The 23,006-nt window shown below is 40.2% G+C and overlaps 1 protein-coding gene across 2 annotated transcripts in view; it reads right to left on the bottom strand.

Annotated features, from left to right (window-relative positions):
• The window catches only part of Gucy2f (guanylate cyclase 2f), a 117,991-nt gene that overhangs the window by 7,962 nt on the left and 87,023 nt on the right, over nt 1-23,006 (bottom strand). For both annotated transcript variants that reach the window (XM_006528841.4, NM_001007576.2), the window contains 8 exons: nt 20,675-20,823; nt 17,998-18,161; nt 17,048-17,240; nt 13,121-13,295; nt 10,048-10,146; nt 6,938-7,032; nt 1,793-1,881; nt 1,607-1,695 (listed from right to left, as the gene is read on the bottom strand). In XM_006528841.4, coding sequence (XP_006528904.1) covers nt 1,608-1,695; nt 1,793-1,881; nt 6,938-7,032; nt 10,048-10,146; nt 13,121-13,295; nt 17,048-17,240; nt 17,998-18,161; nt 20,675-20,823 — 1,052 coding nt within the window. In that variant the 3' untranslated portion in view covers nt 1,607. The remainder of the gene's footprint in view (nt 1-1,606; nt 1,696-1,792; nt 1,882-6,937; nt 7,033-10,047; nt 10,147-13,120; nt 13,296-17,047; nt 17,241-17,997; nt 18,162-20,674; nt 20,824-23,006) is intronic.

Here is a 23,006-nt window from a genome sequence, read left to right on the forward strand (position 1 = left end):
AAAGTCTTTCAAGAGTTTCCAACCTCTTTCCTGCAGTGTGAGGGGGAAAGGGGGAAGGTAAGGGAGCAGAAAAGAGGAAGGGAGAAGAGAGAGCCTAAATCGGTGACTGGTGGTATCCTTGTTTCCCAACCCATAGGAAAGAATGTTGCAGAAGTTGGATGACTGTGTGTCCCAGCTGCTTATCTGCTTATGTTGGTCAGCAGGAAAGAACAAAGCCAGACCCCAGGTGGTTGAGAATCAGGAGGTGGTACCGAAAGGCCAAGAGCAGATGCTTGTGAAACAGAACGGTTTTGACTAGTACATAGTACTTGTGATTGTTGCAAAAATGAAGATATACTGTGGTTTTCTTTTGACAGAAACCCAGAGAGTTGATGTACTTTAGATGCTAGCATGAGAATAGGTGTTATGTGGGTGCCTTTTGTGGATTTTACTGTAATTGTGATTATTCTAGAACATGCTAGAAAGCAAGAGATCAGGAACATACAGCGATACTCTAATGTTTTCCTTAAAATCTTTGGATATCTTTAAATTTTTGTGACTTCCTAAAGACATGTGGAGAAGGCAGTGGGCTTTAGGGGCGAAGTTTCTTCCCATAAGAGAAAGAGAATAAGAAATCAATATACAGAAAAGAAGGAGTGAGGGAGATGGCTTCGTCAATAAAGTGCTTGTCATTCAAGCGGGAGGATCTGAGGTCTCCATTACTTGGATAAGAGGCTGAGTGCAGTAATTTGCACCTCTAAACACAATGCTGGGAAAACAGAGACAGGACATTTTCTGGTGCTTCCTAATGCCAGTCTAGCAGAATTGGCACGCTCGGGTTCAGAGAGAGACCCTGTCAGAAAATAGAAAGTGAAGAACAACTGAAGAAGACAGCCAGCATCAACCATAAATCGCTGGCCTCCACAAGCATATGTGTGTATGTGTACCTGTATACATGTGTGTGCATAAACACATACACAAAAACAGTAGAAAGAAAACATATTGAAAAGAATATAAAAAAGCAGTGGATCCATCACATATAATTTTGTGGCCATAATTATTTTGCTGTTGCTCTTATAAACTCATCTCATCCTAGCAGGAATGAGACTTAATCTGAATTCAAGCCATTGAAAAGATAGTTGTATTTTGCTTAGCAATTCCACCCATGGAAAAGATCAAGCAGTGCCTCCAGAGGAAATGACGTAAGTATCCCAGTCAATATAGCCATAGCAATGCATTGCTCCGTGAAATGGAGACTATTGCTGTATTGCCTAGATAGATGTAAATCTCTAGAGACCTGCACTGACTAACCACATAGCCCGGGTGCTTAAGAATGAGAGACAAATGCACCTGCTTAATAACTGGATTAAAAAGGCCATAGTCATTAGAGTTCAACCACATTAGCAATGTAGAAGACAAAGGGTTCTCTCAGGCCATGGAAGCCAATATTCCTCAAGTCTAATTCACTCTGCAGCAGGCATCTCCACAATAAGGTTTTTACCCAACTCAGCGCAGCTTGGAAGTTAATCAGCTATGCTACCTTCTGCCAAAAAAGTGAAGTCTAAGACTGGCACACATGTCAAAGGGAGTCCCAGCTTGGGAAATCTGTTTCCCCACTGGCCATTACCTTATGGCTTGTTTCGCACCAACTGCCTCTCTGCTTTTCTCCTTTGGAATGCTGCAATCTCTGCTGGTTGCAAGCCATGGCCCACTTGCCTGCAGGGGCAGGAAACACCAAAATAGGTATAAAGGGAGTGTGCCAAAGTGGAGCATAGGAAAAGGGACCCAGTGATCAAGAATGAATTCCACTTACCCATCTTTGCCCACTGGTGGGGGTACAGGAAGAGGTTTGGTGAAACCCTTTTTTCCAACAAGCCAAAAGGTCTCCTCTGTGCCTTTGCCCTTATTGAAAATATAAAAATTATTAACCATGTAATAGACTTTTTTTTCTAAAAAACATACATTGGTCAGTAGAATATAAGCAGTCATTTCAGCTCAGAAATAGTCCCAGTTCTCACCATTGTCACCATTTTTTACCCACTTTTCTATATGGCTTCCTTATATATGTACCCTAGGCAAGCTTCAAATTCAAAGTGAACACCATATTGAGCTGTCTGTCATTCAGGCATTCTGTGTACTCACCACTAGGTAGCTCCATCTTTGGCAACATGTGGATTTTTTTGCTTCAGAGCAGGCAAACATCTGCATGGTCATCTGAAGGTGCTGATTACTATTTTGAGCCTGATCTTTTGGCATTAGGCAAGCCACTGTCTTTTCCATCTAGTGTACATGCATTCACAGTCTTCTCCCTATGCTCCACATCCAACAACTGGCATAAAACCCCAGAGGTTTTACAACTTTGATTTTAAACCTGGGGCATCTCGGTTGCTGTAAGAAGTCTATATTTCTGAAGCATAATTTTTTTCTGCCAAGGTATTTTTCTAAGTAGACTACCATCCAAAGGATGTCCCCATTTATAGACAAGTTGGTAGGTTGTCAAGGATCACAAATCTTAGAAGAGAATGATCATAACTCTATGCTAATCACCACAGGACCATCTCTTTCCTGATTCTGTATCACTCCCTCTATTTTTCTCCCCACTTCTCTAGTAAACCTTTTTTTATTGTGTTTTTCTCTCTTCCCTTCAGTTTTGTTTTTTTTTTTTTTTTTTTTTTTTTTTTTGGCCTGTCTTCTCATTTCCTCTAATTCATTTAGAAAAAGAATCATATATATTCCTTAATAATAATGAAAATTGTCATATAAAATAAGCATATATAATTAAGATTCTCCAAGCAGGTTGTGCATATATGGTTCAAGCAAACCCTTAATGAAGCAAGTAGGAAAAAAAAAAAATACTGCAAGGCCCAAGTTGCATTAATTGACAAGCAACTAACCCAAACTTTCACATAATAAGGCTGATTGGTAGGTCCTCTGATTTCTGAAGAGAGAAAAAAAAGACAAGAATAAACCCTATTACTCATTCTTTTATTTACTATATCCTTCCTATACCACCGTTTTGGATAAAAAAAAAATGGCTTTCTCCTTAAGTATATCACAGAATAGTTAAACAAAAACAAAAACCAAGTCACCTTTTCTAAAACACTAGGCACTAATTGTCTACTTTCCTTCTTCTCACTGTGGAAGCTCTTGTAGAATAGTTGCTTAGTATATGATCAAACAGCTTCATTAACAGAAACTCCTAACCTTTGAGCACTTAGAATTCTTAAGGTTCACACTGTTAGAACTCAAACTTGAGGACTCAACTCATAGCCATTTAACTGTTTCTCTTGAGATCTACAGGCCACTAGGACAGCACATTAACTTCCAGAGAAACTTTGTGGATGCCAGGATTGTGAAGAGATTTGGGTGGATCCGAAGTCTCTCTGCAATGCCCAAACCAATCCTTACAAAAGAAGACCGAAGTGTTATAGGCTCAGGCAAGCTTCCAAATCAAAGAGTATGCAAAGAAGCTCCAGGAGTGCCCTGAGGTTTTGGAGCTTATCCAAGAATATTTTTGTGGAATCCTGGCTCCCTGCTTAAACACCCACTTCCACTAATCTGAAGACAGGGAGAGAGGCAAAACAAGTAGAGTAACAACCAAAGCCAGAAGCAAACCCTCTGCCCATAGGATCTCCCTTCCACCCAAAAAAATAGCATCTTTTAAGATAATTGATGTCTCCTGTCTTACTTATCCTTTACAGAACTCCTTGAAGGTATTCTTATTATTGGTCTTATTCTACAATTTGGGACACTGAATTTTATGGCATTAAATGGCTTGTTGATAATCAAGTATAATAACATAATTGAACCCAAGGCTATCAGCCTGAAAATTATCAGTGCCCTTTCCCTCCACATTACATGGAACATGGTTTCTTCAGTGTAGTAGAGTAACAGAGCACATATGTCTAGAGGCCAAAAGACAGTTCTTAGGATCTTAAAGGTTGTGAGACTATTGAGCTATCTGTTAATTTTATGTAAGAACATACCCTGTGTAGATAAATAGAAACATGGAGAGGAAGAAGTTGCTTGTCTAATGCTACTCAAAAATTAGAGAACAGATCATTTGTTCTTCATAAACCTAACAATATTATTTCTTCATTTTTCATTTTTCAGATAATGTGTGTGTGTGTGTGTGTGTGTGTGTGTGTGTGTGTGTGTGTGTGTGTTTGGGTCAAGAGTAGGAGTAAAAGAGATTGGAGAGAAGAAGAAAAATCAAAAAACAATACTAGAATTTATGGACCAGAGAACCAAATACTACGTAATGCCAGAAACCAGAGACAAAGTCTAAAAGCATCTACCTCTAGCAATGAAAACATACATTTGCTGAGAACAATAGCTTAGGGAAATCTTTTTTAATGCAAGTTTATATTTTAAAAAAATCTCTGGGAAATGGAACTGTTATGCTACAATATGTACAAAATCTCTGCAATAAGCTCCAAACTTGTCAAGAGAACAACAGTAACTTAAATAAGTTCAGCTGAGGAAAGGGTTAATTAAAATGTCCTAAAATTTTATAAAGCCATTAGTAAGAGAATACTGAAAAACCAGAACTGGCTAGTTAGGCATTAGGAAAACATGGTGCCAGCAAGAGTTTACGTGGGAATTGGGACAGCTATCCAAAGAGGCCAAGCTTCTAGTCTCTAAATGATTCCTTTCCCAAGCTACCTTACTTTCCTCATCTTGGTCTTTCTTTTTATAGTCACCCAATCACTATGAGTATCCCATGTAATTATTATATTCTATTCTCTTGCCCAATCTAAGCCACTGCCTGTATTCCACGAAGGAAGACAATATAGGGGAAAAAGATTCATTACTTAAGTGGAAGAAATATAGTAAGGAAAGAACATTGCTACTGGATCCAAAGGTGGAGTTCAAGAAAAGAGGCTTTACTGGAGAGATTTCAAGCTGGAAGGAAAACGTGTTTGTAGCCATCAACTTTGAAATCACAGCCGGATGGTCATCACATGTAGCAAGCAACAACGGAGTGGATGAAGAGTTGAAATATTGAGTTAAAACATTCTGATATGGATTGGCTATATGATATAGTCAGACCGGGTATCCTTTATCTGTCTCCAATACAGTAGAAACCTTCTTTGCCCAACTCCTGCTATACACTGTGTAATTTCTGACTCTTGTGGGAAGGTGGAATGAACAGAAACCAAAAGGGGTGGGGGCTTTCCTATGCTCACTCTTTGAGTCTTCTCCTCTTCTTTCAAAATACCTTCCTTTCCTCTGCTGTCTTTTTTTCCTCTTCACTCTCAACATCTCACACTTACTATGTTTTCCTCGTAAGGCTCCTGTCACCCTAAAAACCAGGCACCAGTGTGTTATTTAAAAACAGTTCTTCCTCACATTTACTATAACTATCTTCCAAAATTCCCTGAGATAGGGAAAACTTCAGGTTGCAAAGGTCTCTTTTGAAGCTAAGCCTCATTTCTCATTTGTGTACTTGAAACTCCTAAAGATGCGACTGCTCCTGTCTAGAATCTGTAGGGAAATAAAAAAAAAAAAATCATGAACTATGGCCAGTTTTTCTTTTTTCTTTCTTATTTTTTTTTCAGTTTCAAAACTGAGAGCTCTTCAGTTCTTGGGCTTTTAGGTGAGATTTCTGTACCCAGCAATACAGAGAAAAGTGCTCCAGGAAACCAGGCTGCCTTTGTGCCTCACTGCTGGGAAATGACAGACTGTACAGTAGAATCACAAAAGCCTTGAGCGATCTAATTTGCTGCCCATGTAATAACCCTACCCCATCATGTCGTTGTGTGAGTTCTCTGCAGAGGTGATGAAAGCCTCTGTCCCTCTGTAAGTGCATCATCCTACCTGCCAGGAGATATTAACAATCTATTCGAACTGCTGAACTAACATGAGGTAGAAAAAGAGGTGATCGACTAGAGTTAAGTCCTCCTATCTTTAACTCCTAAAATCTACTTACATGTCAGTCACCACCATTAGGGGAAAGCACACCAGTGACTGGAACAAACTGCACCACCCTAACTGCCCCTCTTTCCTTTTCCCATGAATAATCACTAAAAATTATCTTCATATACAATGGTGTCAAGGAAGCAAACCTGGCTTTTTGAGATCTGGTCTAATTTTGCTAGCAAATAACAATGTTATCCTATGAAAAGGCCTTGCCTTTCAGGTTCTTGACTCTTTGCTTAAAATGAGCATGTTAGATTACCAGACCCCTGGAGTCTCTTACACCTAGGACCACAAAGCTAGAAGGAGATGAAGAAAATCCAGTGGAAATTCCAAAAGGGAGGTTGGAATTTGTTCCAAATTCCAGGTCAAATAATAGCCTCAGCAGAGAGGAAAGATCTTACTAAACATTTGTCTTTTGTAGAAACAGACTCTGTCCCAATCCTCCACCTTTTGAGAACCCTTGGTCTTGGAGAAAGATGTGTGCGTGCGTGTGTGTGTGTGTGTGTGTGTGTGTGTGTGTGTGTAGGCCAATGGTGTGGAGCAAAGGCAGTCACTGAGTGAGCAAAGCGAAAGATCTAAATTTACCAATACTGTAACTATGTTCAGCAATGCCAAAGAGTAAATAAAATCGAAATTAGAAAACCAAAATAATAGCATAGCTCATTACTAAACTAAATTCTGGACAGTTATTCTGGATAGAACAATAGAACTTACATTCTTTAAAAAAAAAAAGGCAGAAGATTTTTCAAGTCTCCTACATTAGATTTGAGGTTAATATGAAGAAGGAGGAGGAGGGGTGGAGGAGAGCAGGAGGAGGAGGAAGAGGAGGGGGTAGGGGAGGATGGAGGGAGGGAGGGAAGGAAGGAAGGAAGGAAGGAAGGAAGGAAGGAAGGAAGCTCACTCAAAAGAAACTCCACAATTTCTCAAGATGTAGCTCCAAGTCTCAGACTCCCTGTGAGCTTTTTCAACAGACCATGACCTCTTAAGATGCAGGTGTGTCCAATAAGTTTGGCTCCTTAAACAAATGGTGTTTTACCTTGAGCTCTGTTCTTCCACGAAGCTCTACTTCATAGCCTTCACTCAGAGTTTGAAGAATTGTTACTGTGCTGAGACTGACATGAATTCGGTATGCTGTAAAAGAAGGGGAAGCATTGCTTTGGCTCCTTTCTCACTGGTAACACCTCCAAGATGTGAACAATGGGATGAATGTCCCTGCTTCAGAGCACACAAAGCTCTCAGAAAAGTTTGTGGGGCAGGTAGCAAGAGCTGTAGTCCTAGTTGAATGAAAGGAGGACAAGAAGGAGTGATGACCTCATGAGCCCCAAAGAAGGCATTAGCAGCCTCTTAGATGCCATCTCAGATGAAAGATCATGCAATAGTAAGGTGTTAATTTAACTCAAAGCTTGAGAGGCAGAAAGCACCAACCTCCACTGTGCCCTCAGCTACACTGTATCTTCCTCTGAGGGAAGTTTGGCTTCAGCAGCTTGTTACATGGGTTGTTATGAAGGCTAAATTCTCCAGACCTATAAAATCCTACTTTACATAAAAAGGTGTCTTTTCCATAATAGGTACAGTTACAGCCATCTCTTAGTATTATCACATTCCAAACATCAGTGAAGAATAGCCCAATTTCTTTCTATCAATCAGTATTTTGTGAGCACTGGACAATGCTCACTTTTTTTTCTAATGAGCAGTGAGTGTTTCCAGACATAAGTATGCATGAGTATTTTTCGTCCAGACTTGGATTCCAACATGGGATAGGAGACTTACATTTGGGTAACTAGAGCTTTCAAAATTCATTTATGATTGAATTGTAATTCTTTACTGAAAAACTAACCACTTGCTCTCTGAGACAAGATCCTTGAGCTTCCTGACAACCATCACTGTGTGACCTGACATGTTGAGATTAAGTCTTACATAAAAGTTCAAGATCTGTTCTCATCTGTACTCGCAGAAGCTGGCCATCTGCAATCTGGTTACAATTTGAATAGGAAGACATAGCTGAAAAGAACAGGACGCCTTCATCCTGTATATTCACAAGGATTTGCCCTTCCTTAACAGCTCAGTACCAACTGCTTCCCTTTTTCATTGATGCACATTCATCCAAAGCCTCTGCTCAGAAACAGGTGTCCTGTTCCTTAAAACTGCATCCCTGAGAAGTATATCAGTTCCACCATGTATTGTTCCACTAGCCTCAGATCTTCAGGAAGTCTCAAAGTATGCTGATCCTACCTATGTGGTGGAGCACATAGCTAAAAAAAAAAAAAAAGGTTGATTCTAACCAGTGTCTACCGACATGATAAGGAGGATCACTTGCATTCAGGAATCCCAGTTGGATATGAAGAAGATACTGAGGAAATTGGTTTTTTGTTGTTGTTGTTGTTTTTGTTTTTGTCGTTGTTGTTGTTAAGAAGTATGTTACATGCCCTAGTGTTAACATCCAACAGGTCAGAGGCTACCTCTTATCAGACCTTCACTATCGGTGGAGCTTACTGCCATATTTAATTCACTGTAATAAGCCTTTAGAAAAGCACACTAACCAGGTTCCAATGCACAGAGATCACGCGAGCATGCTTCTTTGTATCTCACACAATGGCGTCATTGCAAAGCCTGGGCTTACTAAGCACTTACTGTGGGTGAGTCAGTGCATTCATTTTCTCTTCCTGCCTTACCACTAGGCAAGATGCTGCCTAAATCTCAGAATTCAATTTCTGCTCTCAGCTCTCTATTTTCAAAGTGTAATGTGTGGAGTTTTCCCGAGTGCAGACCAGAATATGACTTCAGCCTTCTACAAAGCTTACATCAGTCCTAAGCACTGTGCCAAGTCTGCATTGCAGATCCATGACTATTTTCACTCTATATCTTGGGTTGTACTTTAAGGTAAAGTCATATGCAGAGTTGTATGCACACAGTGGTCCCTGGATGACCACTTCCATGGCCTTTGCCATATCTGGGGAGGGGGTTTAAAGACTTTCCCAGATGCCAGAAAATTTATTCTGAAAACATTTGCTAAGTCCCGTGCTGCCTCATAGTCATGGGTGCACAGGCTAGCTAGCTCGGCTAAGACTGGACCCATTGTATAAACCTGTTTCTGTACATGAACGATGCAGAGTGGGGTCACACAGGGCACCACCAGCTGTGCTACAGGCCACCATACCATCAGGGACTAGTGTCAGTCTGTTGCTGAAGTTGGAGCTGAGGAAGGAGCTTGTCTTGCCTAAGTCATGGCAAAGGCCAGAGCTGCTGCTGATTAAATGATCTCTTTCATTCACTTAAAAATAACTCCATGAAAATTGTACATAGGGTTTAACTCTGTTTTCTCCGTTTTTCTTATAATAGTGTGGAGAATTTGCTTTGCTGAGCCATGATATGAATAAAAAGGCATATTGTGATACCGACTAGATTTCAGTAGAGACAATGAGTAGTCAAGAAATGGTTGATAAAGCATCTTGCCCATAGCAAACAAGTGGCAGAATAATTTGAACAGTTTTGTTTGCAAATATGGGAGGAAGAGGAAGTAGAATCCTTCCTACTATGACCATTTTTGATAGAAGCTAAGGATTTTATGTACAGGCAGGTTGGAATTAATTATTTTGAAATCCCAAGCTCCTCGGACTGTAGGATTATTGCTAGCTAAGTTCTAGGGGCTTATTTGATAAAGCCAGGAACTCCTGGAGATCTAACTAGTTCAAAAATTGGACTCCAGCAGCAAACAGCAGCAGCCACCTAGGAAGCAGCTGGCTCATGAGCCTTTACAAACTAGTTGAAAACTGAAAATGTCAGTCTGTTACCTAGTTCTCTTCTCTACATGACTCTCTCACACCTACTGGGCTGGCCAATTCTTTCTTTTGCCCAAAAAGACTTTTTGAAGTTGTTTTGATCAAATTGACTGGTTGTTTCATTGGCACTTAGCTACGGCTTTATTTCTAGAACAAGATAGGGACATGTTCAGTCCAACATCACCCCCTACTGGCTTGCTATTAGAGGCCAGGGAAATGTGTGATAGAGCTTAATTGTCTCGAATTATCTTTCCTTTTTCTTAAAAGAACATTAAAACACCAAGTACCCAATTTTCTTTCTCCTCTCTTGAAGAATCACTATCCCAGTTGAAAGATGGCCTCACCTTGGCCATCTGCAAATACTCACGTAGCCCTGTTGATTCCATTCGAGAAGCTGTGTTCACAGTGTCCCCAAACAAGCAATATCTGGGCATGGTGAGGCCCACCACTCCAGCAACAACAGGCCCTATTGAACACCAGAAGAGTGGGACTGGAGTCAACAGGTATATATATTCAGTGCTAAAAGAAGAGCTATGCAAGCAGGGTGTGGGTGGCTTAGAAGAACCAAAGCTCCAATCAAACCATTGCTCTGGAAATCTGAAGGAAGACTGATGATTGAATAATGAATACTGGTCTACAAGAAAGAGAATTTACTGTGTTCCAGACATGACTATATTTCTGATTTACACCTCTATTCTAGCAAGAGTTCTACTCAAAATGGTGACATCTGTCATCAAGACAAAGAAACATCAAAATTAAACCAGAAAAACCAAACAAGGACTCAGGATCCAAGTAGGTTTATTGCAAGGGGGAAGTGTGGCTGTTTCTTGTGCGTCTTAGTTAGAAGAAAGTCCATCTCCCAACTGTGTCAATGAAGAGAATTATTGCTCAGACAATCAGAAAATGGGTAAACAAACAGAGCTGACTTTCCATTATCTGTGGTAGGGGTGTGGAAGAACAGTGTGCAGAGATAATCTAAAATTATTTCCCATTTGTCCTTGCAGGAATTTTTGTTCTCACACAATTACAGCTGTGTTACATGTTCAAGATAGCTGAAAAAAGAGACAACTTCAGCAGGTAAGCAGAAAAATAAGCTCAACAGTTGATAGAAAGTCCCCCATCATGGCCTTTCTGAGTTTTGCTTTTTCTATGTTTAAATTTTTCATCATTACATCTATGCTGTTTCCTGAATTAAGGTCATTGTTTTGCTTCCAATTTTTTTCCTACTACAAATAAGAACAAATTAAAACTAAAACCACACACATATGTGTGTGTGTGTGTATATATATACATATATATACATATATATGTATATATATATGTATATATATTCACTTTAATTCATGTCTTTCTCATTCAATAGCATCTACTAAGGTACAATGGCAGGCACTATGGGGACTCAAAAATAAATAATGTATGGTCTCAGATATTCACATCTGAATGAAGAGAAGAGACTGCCAAGCAGTAGTCAAGTAAGCAACAGTGCAAGACAATGTGGCTGAGGCTAAGAAAATTTTAAAGACAGAAGAACTCGAGTATTTTAGAAAATGTGGAGTTGGCTATTAGGACCTGACTCAGTGAAGAAGTTTCCTATAGGCAAGGCTTGCCCAACTCTTGTAAGGTGAGTAGGATTCAGTTACAGGGGCAAGAGACATACATCAAAGGTTTGTGATTGGAATTTCAGCATACATAGACTTTGGGGGAGTTCTTAGAGAAAACATTCTACCAGTTCAGGCATCTGGGAAAAGACTATAGAACAGGTTGAGTTAAATGGGTCTTACAAAATAAGATCCTTGGCCCACTAGAAAATTTTAAGCAATGGTTATATGTAGAATATCTTTGCCTTTTTTCCTCTTGAGTCGGTGTATTGCATGCATTGAGGGGCGTGGATAACCTTAGGCATCTGCTGTCATAAAATCAAACACAAGGCTTTGGAAAGGAGGTGATGGGGTAACATAGCCAGCCAAAGTGGGAACCTAAAACACAGACATTATGAAAAGAGATCCAACAGACTTGTTGGCAGTCTGATTGATTACTATGACTAAGTTGGCCTGGTGCTCTAAATTTGTGCTCATTTGTTGGAAAAGAAAGTTTGACAATTTAAATATGTTATATTTGAAATAATTAGGATACCAAACAAAGAGGGTTTTGTTTTGTTTTTATTTTTTAGGAAAAGGAGTTATCAGCTGCTATATGCTAAGTTTTCAATGCAAATAAAGGAATAAGATATGGTTCTGGTGCCAAAGAGCATAACATTTAGTGGAAGTACAAGTAAGACAACATGGACTATGCTGGTTTCTATGGAAAGGATAAATAGAGGCAGGTGTAAAAGCAAAATGATGCTAGTACAATGATCAATCTAGGAAGGAGATACTGGTGGCCTAAACTTGAGGAGACTTTGACAAGGTAACACAAAACTGTCTCAAGAGTTGTTTAAAAGGACAAAAGGTTTTAAAAAGTAGTAGTTGGGGCTGGCAAGATGGTTCCAAAGGAAAGGCATTTGCCACCAAGTCTGACAACCTGACATGACAGAAGGACAGAAGTGTTGTAAATAGTCCTCTGGCCTTGACACAAGCACTGTGGCACAAACACATACAAAGGAAAGGAAAGGAAAGGAAAGGAAAGGAAAGGAAAGGAAAGGAAAGGAAAGGAAAAGAAAAGAAAAGAAAAGAAAAGAAAAGAAAAGAAAAGAAAAGAAAAGAAAAGAAAAGAAAAGAAGATAAAATAAAATAACTAGTAGTTGGTTCAGAATTGAAGGTGAGAGGGAGGAAGAAATCAAACATGACTTCTGAGATGATAATTATCTCATTGCCAGTAACACTAAGTGAAATATAAAACACATAAGAGGACAATGATATGGAAAGAAAATAATTCTGTTTTAGAGTTGTTGAGTCTAAGGACCAAATGAGACAGTCCTGTGGAAATGTCATCAGAAAGGTTGACACACATAGGTGAAACTTGTTTTTAAAAAAGTGGTATAATTGTATTTTAAGTCATAAAATATGTTTATGAAATAAAGAAACAAATTGTCTATAGTCACCAGCAGGTATATAGCAGTTAAATAAAAAAGATGGGGGGGGGGACTTAAAGACATTTGTTCAAGAGGGGATGAGTACAGGAGAAAAATGCTTCTGATTAATTGATTACATTATCTTAAACACCACAGATACTTGGTGATCTTGTAGCATAGTTTAAAGAAAGAAACAGTGGTGCCGAATGAGAATGGTAGGCTGCAGCATCTGCAGTGCCCAGTGAAGTAGTATAGGGAGAGGAAAGAAGGAAATCTGGCTAGGCAGAAAGAAGTGAAACATTTCTGGACAGCAGAATGATCCAGCTGTCCACTATCAGAGGACAGCTACATATTTCTGCTTCCTCTTCTAAGCCTTCCTTGAGGCATATAGAAATGGTTTCTCTTGCTTTCACTAGCTTTTTTCTCTTACCCGAGTGCAGGCCTATTCGAATTCGGACTGGCACCTCTGGCATGTGTCGCATCTTAAAGGTACCCACAGAACTCAGGATATCCAGGGACATGTTTGCAATCTCAGCTGCATGCCTACTGCCATTCCTCTTGGGAAGGCCTGAGGCCACCATGTAGGCATCTCCAATGGTCTCTACCTGGGAATTATAAAAAGTCGGATCAACAAGCAGGCAACTTCTTCATGTTACGTCTCCCACCCCATGGGGTTTCAGGGGTGTGACAGAAGCCACGTATGTAAAGTCAGGAAAGCCGGGTGGATATGTCAATAATTCATTGGCCTAGTTGTACATCAGAATCATGTCAGGAACTCTACTAAAATACTGATGCATGGAACTCACAACCAGGGTTCCTGAAGTAAATATAGCTACTTCAAAGGCTATTGAATGACTCTAGGAAAATATCAAGTTCAACAAATTCCTGTATGAAGGTAAGTGGCACTGCCCCTAAGATGCCCTGGCAAAGTATTCACAGAAAATCTACCCAAGATACTGTCAGAGAGAAAGCCTTTCTCCATCTAATTTTAGGTAAATGGACAGCCTTGGTGTGGGGGGAAGTATAGAGAAGGAAAAGGAAGGACAAGAAGAGTGGAGGCCCTCTAATTAATCAAGTTAACATGACAGTCACTTTCACAAGCCTTTTGAGTTAGGAGAACTGAGTTTTTCTCTACCAATTACCTCTTCCTTTCCTACTGCTATATACTTGAGGAACAATGTAGTGGACTCGATATGATTGGCTTATGGGAAGGGGCACTATTAGGAGGTGTGGTTTTGTTGGAATAGATGTGGCCTTTTTAGAGGAAGTGTGTCACTGTGGAGGTGACCTTTGAGGTCTCCTTGCACTCACTGTCTGCCTCATGAGGAAGAGAGCCTCCTCTTGACTGCCTGCAGAAGGCAGTCTGCTACTGGCTTCCTTTGGATGAAGATGTATAATGCTCAGCTCCTTCTCTAGTACCATGTCTACCTGCAGGCTGCCATGTTTCCTACCATGATGATGATGGACTGAAACTCTAAAACTCTAAGTCAGTCCCAATGAAATATTGTCCTTTATAAGAGTTGCTATGGTCATCGTGTCTTTTCATAGCAATGAAACCCTAGCTAAGATAGGCAATAATTCTGGCCTTTGATTATTCTGCTAGAAACAGGTCCCTGCTCCTCATCTTCCCCCATAGTGTGTGCTCACTCTTCTAGATAGCTCATATGTAGAAGCTTTTCAGATAAATTCAAATAAAACTGAAAGGACTTCTGTGAAGTGTGCCAATCAGACTGGTTTACTATGAGTTTCGTTACAGCAAAAAAATCAATAAAAGTCTGGAGACATACTGCCCTGGGTAGAATCTCAAATTCACCACTGAAAATCATGGGAAGGGCCCCCAATGGAGGAGCTAGAAAAAGTACCCAGGGAGCTAAAGGGATCTGCAACCCTATAGGTAGAACATTATGAACTAACCAGTACCCCGGAGCTCTTGTCTCTAGCTGCATACGTATCAAAAGATGGCCTAGTTGGCCATCACTGGAAAGAGAGGCCCACTGGACAAGCAAACTTTATATGCCCCAGTACAGGGGAACGCCAGGGCCAAAAAATGGGAGTGGGTGGGTAGGGGAGGTGGGGGTGTGGGAGGCTTTTGGGATAGCATTGGAAATGTAATTGAGGAAAATATGTAATAAAAAAAATTTTTAAAAGAAAGAAAATACAAAAAAAAAAAGAAAATCATGGGAAAGGTCACTTATTTTGTCTTTGCTCCATCTAGTGTGCCCATCTTTAAAATAAGATCATGTCAATGCCTACCTCATAGGATTTTTAGAACTAAATAATGTAGTGTACATCAAAGCACTTAAAACTGGTCAGGAGGAGATAACACATATGAAGTGCAATCAATCTACCACTACCATCATCATCACCATTATCATCACCACTACTGTCATCATCACCAACACCAAAAAAAGTATGTCTTGAAGTGCCAATCTTAGGACTATGATTATTATTCACTTCCTGAAAATGGAGTTTTGGATTCAGCAACAGAGCTCACATAATGACTTTCTAAATAACTAATAATTTGGGGCATTTTCCCCAAAGGACTTTTACTTCAGTGTGCTTTCAGTCTCCCAGCTCTGATATGTTTTGGAGGGAAGATTCCTGTTGTCAAATAGACCGGAGAGACTGAACAAAAGGAAATGATACAATGCAAATGCTATGGGGGTGTGCTATATTAGTGGCTGGCCATTATCAGAGCATGGTAGTTGATCAATTAGCTTTGATAAGTTGTCACTGCAGAGACCCTAGTGATCTGAGAACATTAAAAGAACCCAAAATCTGGCCTAAATGAGCATGTGCATATGGCCATGAGGAATTATGGGACACATCAGTCAAAGAATGGTTCAAGGGAAGCAAAAGCATAGACAAGGCTCTGTTTGAGATGGGGCAGTTGAAGGAATGAAGTGCAAACAAATCACAGACTTCTGCAGTGGATTTCTCACATCCATTTTAGATTATCAAGTTCCAGGGGAGGTGATTCCAATTTTATAGGAAAGAAAGATGAAAATACACGCGAGTGTGGTGACTCACTGATGGTTCAATTTTTATTTCCTTTGCCCTGTGTTGTTTTTAATAAACAAGCATGAAAATTTAGATTCCATTTTTGGATTCAGACAGCCCTGTTCTATCTTAAAAGCAGCCGGCTAACTCTGTATTGCAGCCAAGAAGTACCAAAATAGCTAATGGCTTCATCCCCAGGACCCCCAATGATTGCCTGAGCAGAATCAGCTGGATTGATTAAACTAGTGGCTGTGTTACTGCCCATACTGAATCATCTTTGATTTTAGTTTCAACTGAATTAGCTTTCAGTGATTTGTTTTTCTCTTCAGGCTTCTTGAGTTCAACAAGTTAAGACAGGTAGCCTGATTCCATAGATTTTTTTCCTCCACAGTGGTTTCCATGTGCAACCCTTGATTAGTTTGTAGCTCCTGCTGATTGACAGCTATGATGTCTATTTCTGAACCCTATTTAGATTGCATAGTTTAGCCGTAAGGATCTCTATCTGTCTAATCTGAGATAAATACATTGCCCAATGTGATTTGAGAGGTGAACCATTTGAGACTACTGCGAAGGATCCAATAAATGTAGCTTTTCCATGGTTCCTGGGACAGAAGAGTTATCTAACGGGATACCTGAGGCATCTTTTTCTTCCAATATAACGAGTATCCATGTTTTTAACAACACGGAAATGTCTCTACAGAACTGTGATATTTTTAATCATTTTGTACCTAGAGATAATAAATACACCATGTACAAAGAATAATAGTAAAGAATCATAGTACCAAAAAAAGATGAAAGGAGTCAGCTGTCATCTCCTCATATCCTGCAAACTTTGGTTATTTTTAAAAATAGAGTATAACTAGGCTGGAGGGGAGGGATATGGCAAATGGATATTTCCTCAACCTTCAGATCAATAGGTGTACTTTGGGTTACCCTGTATCAATTCCCAAAAGTCACATTTGTAAGAGTACTATGATATAATGCTATGTTCCTTTTTGTCTAAATACAATACCTAAGGAGAAGATAAAATTTTTCATAACATGTATCATATCAACACAAACTTTACCAAGATGTACTCTGTAGCAACCATCAACTATGAGAAAATTGCCAATATTTCTTTATCCTTTTTATTAACCAGCACAATACTTGCTATGTTGTTCAGATTTATCCAATGAACTGCAGTAAGTCTCCCCATCTTAATCTCTTCTTAGTCATAATTGTAGAAAACATCTCAAGAGAAATCTTTCCTAAAAGACAACATTCTATAAAACCACATCCTTCAATTTTGGAATCCACATAGATAAATCCCATGTAAAAAGTTTCATGCTAGAAAGCACTAGTTTGCTAATTAACCTACTTTATAGACATCATGACTGCCAATGATGGCATCAAAGAGTGTGTACAGGTCATTCAGAAGGTCCACAACTTCAATGGGCTCACTCATGGCTGAGATGGTGGTGAAGCCCACAATGTCACTGAAGTACAAGGTGACCAAGTCAAATCCCTCAGGTTCAACTGTACAGCCCTTCTTGAGGGATTCAGCAACTGATCTGAAAAGGAGAAATAGGTATTCCTAAGAAGAGATTAGCCTCCTTATGTGCCACACACTAAAGACAAATTCTCTAAAAATCACTGTCAGCTATATAAGGAGAAAGAGTCTCATCTAGATAGAGCATTAAAAACTCACTTATTCAACAAATTACACACACACACACACACACACACACACAAGCTTCAGGTGCTGAGATGGGTACTAGAAAAGAATGATCTGATTTCTGTCCCCATAGAATTCCTTCAGCTCCTGGGACTTTTATGTTACCCTCTTTCTTTGGGAAATGTTCCCAAGTGGTAAGTTTTCTATGAGTCTAGTTCAACAATGATCTCATTAACAAGCATGCTACTACTTGGGGAGGAAATGGAAATTCTAGCCACAGATAAGAGAGAATGTCCCTTGGAAAAAACGGGCCTGCTTCTTTGCTATAGGAACTCAAAAAGCTGCCTGTTTTGTTTTGTTTTAAATTGGCCACCTTCTTGGCTATGTCACGAAATGACATATAGAAAAATCATGTCCGATGCCAAAGCTGAAATGACCATCATGTTCCACAGGAAGAAAGGAATTAGGATGCATGTTCTGCTTCCTGGCTTTCCAATTCTACTTTGATTTGAAGGTGTGACTCAAAGCCACTGGGAATAGAGAGGGTGAAGGACATGGGGAGGGAGCAGTTAGTTGGTGAGTAACTTTTTCTTCTGTTTTAAAATGGAGCACACTGTAACAAGCATTCACACTCCTCGGGCATTCACACATACAGTGGTAGCATCTGTGTTAGAAGCTTTTCCGTTTTCTGTTTTTCAATTTCCAATTCTTCAGTCCGTTCCCGGATCAAATCTTCCAAGTTGCTAGAATACTGCTCCAACATCCGAAGCATAGAATCAATAATATTAGTCTTTTTCCCTTTGTTGAAAGTTTTAAACTGAAAGTAAAGGAGAAAGAAGAGCCTATGAGCCTATGAGCTTGGGGTCCAAACTCAGTAATGATAGAGCAACCATCTTTTTCCTCTGAAGTGTCACACCAGGAGAAATGAGCCCAGATATAAATAAGAGAGGTCAACACCCAGTCTTATTGTCACCCTGGTGCAATTACAGAGCACTTTCCACCCCTAACCCCAAAGCAGTTCCCCCAATTTTTCTGGTTCTTTCAAGTCTCAGCACAAGCTTCCCCCACGGGGCTGCAAACCCCCTCAGCTCCTTCAGTCCCTTCTCCAACTCTTCCATCGGGGACCCCATGCTCAGTCCATGGTTGGCTGTGAGCATCTACCTCTCTATTTGTCAGGCTCTGGCAGAGCCTTTCAGGAGACAGCTATATTAATCTCGAAACCAACTAGAAGTCCCTCAACAGAGGAATGAATACAGAAAATGTGGTACATTTACACAATGGAATACTATTCAGCTATTAAAAACAATAATTTCATGAAATTCGCAGGCAAATGACTGAGGTAACCTAGTCACAAAAGAACACACACAGTATGCACTCACTGATAAGTGGATATTATCCCAGATGCTTGGAATACCCAAGATTCAATTCACAAACCATAGGAAGCCCAAGAAGAGGGAAGACCAAAGAGAGGATGCTTCAGTGCTTCTTAGAAGGGAGAACAAAATACTCACAGGAGGAAATATGGAGACAAAGTGTGGAGCAGAGACTGAAGGAAAGGCCATCCAGAGACTGCCCCACCTGGGGATCCATCCCATATACAGTCACCAAACCCGGACTCTATTGTGGATGCTGGGAATCATGCAAGTTTTCAACCCATGAAATCACCCTTATCCTCAAATGATACAATGCCGTCAAAGAGGATCTCAAATACTTAGAGTGTTCAAAATATAACACAGAGAGATGGTCCCTCTTTCATGGGATCTAACACTAAATGGTTCCATCTAGTACCTGTCTTTCATATCAGTCAGAGTCACGTAGATATTCAGCTTCTCTGGTACCTAATAGGTAGCTGCTTGGTGTGAATGTCCAATATACCCTCTTGGGACCTTGTGCATTTATGAAGAGCTTATTAACATAAGCATTTGACTCATGAATGGGTAGCTTCCTCCATGGTACTTTAGTTATCATGGTCATAACCAGTACAGATTGGCAGTGGCTTTATTGAGAAGACATTAAAGGGTCTGCCCAACAAACTTCATACCACATGGCCACAAATGCTCTGCATAGAACTCCTTGTCCTAAAGTGGACAGTAGGAGGCTCCTTCTGAACTCTGTGCACATCTCTAAGTCCAAGATCCATCAGCCAGTTTGAATCCCCTGAGCTCCCCCTATAGCTTCACTTAGAGAAGTGCATTCATCTCTCTGCAATTAAGGTATATTAGATGCAATAAGAGAGGAGCTTACTCTTGTCATCAGACAGAATAAACTTCCAGAAAGCATTTTAGTGAAGGGAGCCCGAGTAATGTTTTGTTTGAAAGTCGCATGAGGGGCACTCCTCCTGTCTATCAGCTACTTCTCTGCTGCCTTCTGAAATAACATCTTCAGCATCAACACAAGGACAAATGGTTTTTCCTCCTGCCTCATAAGTTTTTAGAAATGTGACCTTCACGGTCCTTTGCTTTTTCCATACCATTGAACACCTGTTAGAGTGTCCTCAAGAACTCCAGCCAGACTAATGGAAGTATTGTTAGCTGGAGGACACGGATGACTTCAAAAGCAGGACCCTTTCAGGCTTTCAGTCAAAGTCTTTCTCTTTTCCGCCTCAGATACCTGCCAGTCATAAAACAGCTCAGTGCTGGACTCTAGCCAGGCTTCCAGAGCTGACATAGCAATCATGGGGGACACCCACAATTTCTGTAGTGGGCAAGTGAACAGAGTTTAAACTGTATGCAGTAACAGAGAAACTCTGTCTTTCCTTCCACCCTCTTCCTAGCTCAGATTCTATAGAAATGCACTATCTTAAGGAGAGGAATTATCACTTTTCATGAACCCATTTTTTTTTTCAGTAGCTCTCAGGGAACCTAAGAAATCTTCTACTGTTTCTCTGAGTCTACAAAAACAAACGGGAATCATCTAAAATTTAGATTTTAAATAGAGTCCACATCAGCATTCTCTTAAAAACTTTTATAGAAACATAGTTATGTAAGAACCACATGTGCCCATGATACTCATGGGCAACAGTTCCAATGCTAGCCCTTACAAATGACTGGCACTTTGATTACATCATTGAGAGGCCGATCACGGCAAGTTTTGGATGGCTCAGAAAAGTCAGTCGGGCACAGAAGAGCACCAGAACTCAACACTGGGCTTGTAGAGGATGTAGTGGTGATCTTACAGGCTTAAAGACCTCAAAGCCAGTCCTGGGCTGCTTTTGAAAGTGGAATGTCCTTTACCCCTTATGGAAGGAAGCCCCTTCCACAATATAAGGACTCAGTGAGTATAATCTCAGAGAGGCCAACTACTGAACAGTGATTATGCTAATAGACTTACCTGGTTAAATATTTCATCAAAAGTTGGTCGCTGTTCTGACGCCTCAGCCCAGCACTGCTTCATCAGCTGGAGACATTCTGCAGGGGCATACTCAGGAGAAACCACGGGTCTGTACACAGGGGGAGGCATTTTAAGTCTGTCTATGATTTCTGACAAGGCACAAAAGAGAAAAGTTTATGAATCATGAGTTTCAGCCAAGAGAGGGATTTGCCAGGAGAAAATATGAAGAGACCTTCTCTTTGATTTCTCCTTGGGTGGCTTTAATGTTGACTACATCTCCAAAAAGGCTGTATCAAACTTTTGAGAAAGGAGTGAAAAACAGATCAATTGGAATCTTAGTATAATTGAATTACAATGTTATTCAGCTTCTGCTAAGTTATAGAGGTAGTTTATCTGAGGCCACTTCCAATACTGCAGCTTCAATGTCCCCAAGTCACCTCAACCTCACAATTACCAGAACAAAGACATTGAGCCTTATCTGTAAGGCTATATCCAGCCAAGATCTATGCATCGGGTGCTGGATAATCACTAAACAAAGGTAATTTAGAATAACAGTGAACAATCATGGGTGTTGATCAATAAATGCCACTTATCATATGCCAAGCTATGGAATGTGCACTTGGCATGTGTTGTTTTATTGGATGCTCAGCACAAATGGATGAGGTAAACATTCAGATTATTTCTGTAGATGGTAAAACTGGAACACACAGAGTATGGAACTTACCAAAGGTCCCGTGGGTAGTGAACAGAGTTTAGGTCAGAACTCAAGCAATCTCCATTAATTCCACTGCCCTGCTTTCAAATGCTTCAGGTCTCAAGTGCAAGATCATAGAACCCTGTATAGACTAAGTCTTTATTAGCCAAAGGCTTGGTTTATACAAACTAAATTGTTTTGTTTGTTTTGTTCTTTCAAAAACAGAAAACTCTGTATAAATAGAAGAAAATCCTTAGTTCTCAATGTTCCCATCAACTCATACTGGGCCTCAAACTAATTTGTCTGTTTCATCAGCTGGAGGCACTCTGGATTCTCCAAATCATTCTAAAAATATGTATCTTGCCATGTCACTTTCTTATTCAATATCCCTTCTTGACTTCTATTGCCAACAGAATAAAATCCAAGCTCTTTATTGTGGCCTCTATTCAGAATTACTGCTCATTTCTGGTCTCCTCTTCACCAGTCGTACCCCCCCCCCCAACTTTTAACTTCTACATTGACAACCAAACTTTGACTGTTCTGTCTACCTCTGCATTGGCTGTACCACTTCAATTGTGCTGCTGCATATCCTAACACATGATGGAAGGCACTCTACTCTGGCTTTTCATTTAACAGCTCCTTGTACACCACAGCTTTGGTTCCTTTAACTCAGAGCAGCCCGTAATGGAGCTTTCAGTGCCATAGATTCTGTAGCAATGAACCTCTTGAAAAAAAGACTTTTCCAGTAAGTCTACTTTTTGTCAGAACACATGCAGTTGACTGGGCCCATTCTCTGCTAAGGCCCAGCATGGCACATTTCCTTGAGGATTTCACAGTCCAAGGAGATAATCAAGGAAAACTATTGCAGATGCTTTTGCTGGAACAAAAAGCTACAGATAATGACAGATGGGGGACATCTAAGGCACACTGAACAAGTCAAAGGAGAATTTCCAGAGTTGGTGGCAGGAGTTTGACGAGGTCAGTTGGAGAGGAAATGAGGGAATTCTAGGTATTATGAATGGCTCAGGAAAAATCACAGTGCTGGGGGAACCATGGACTCTCAAGGCACTAACTAGAATACTAGAAGTGACAAGAGATAAACTCAGAGAGGCAGGAAGGAGATGGAATATGAAGGGCCATCATGGCACATGAGGTGCTTCATCTAGAGGGAGGTGAAGAAAGGTTGGAGGGTGATTGCCTACATACTTCCCTCTGGGCTTACTGTAATGTTAACACGAAAGAGAATTGAAGACATTGGCATTTGTATAATACTATTACTACAGCCCTTCCTTGGATTTCATCAGTGTTCTCTCTAATGTATTTTTTTTTCTGTTCCACATCTTTTTTTCTGAAGGCAATTGTTGTGTCTTAGTCTCTTCCAAACTGTCTTCTTTTCCTGTCTTTCATGATTTAGATACAATTGATACAAACTGACCATTTATTTATTTATTTGTATAGTCCACACTGGCATGGAACTTGCCATCCCCCTGCCTCAGTCTCTCAAGTACAAGGATTACAGGATTGTGCCACTATGCCCAGGTACTGGTTGGTTATTTTGTAGAATTCTTCAACTAGGATTTACCTGAAGTTCTCTAGTGATTAGAGTAAGGTTGTACTTTTCTTTTGTTTTCATTGTTG

Source organism: Mus musculus, chromosome X (genome assembly GCF_000001635.26).
Source record: "Mus musculus strain C57BL/6J chromosome X, GRCm38.p6 C57BL/6J".
Lineage (NCBI taxonomy): Eukaryota > Metazoa > Chordata > Mammalia > Rodentia > Muridae > Mus > Mus musculus.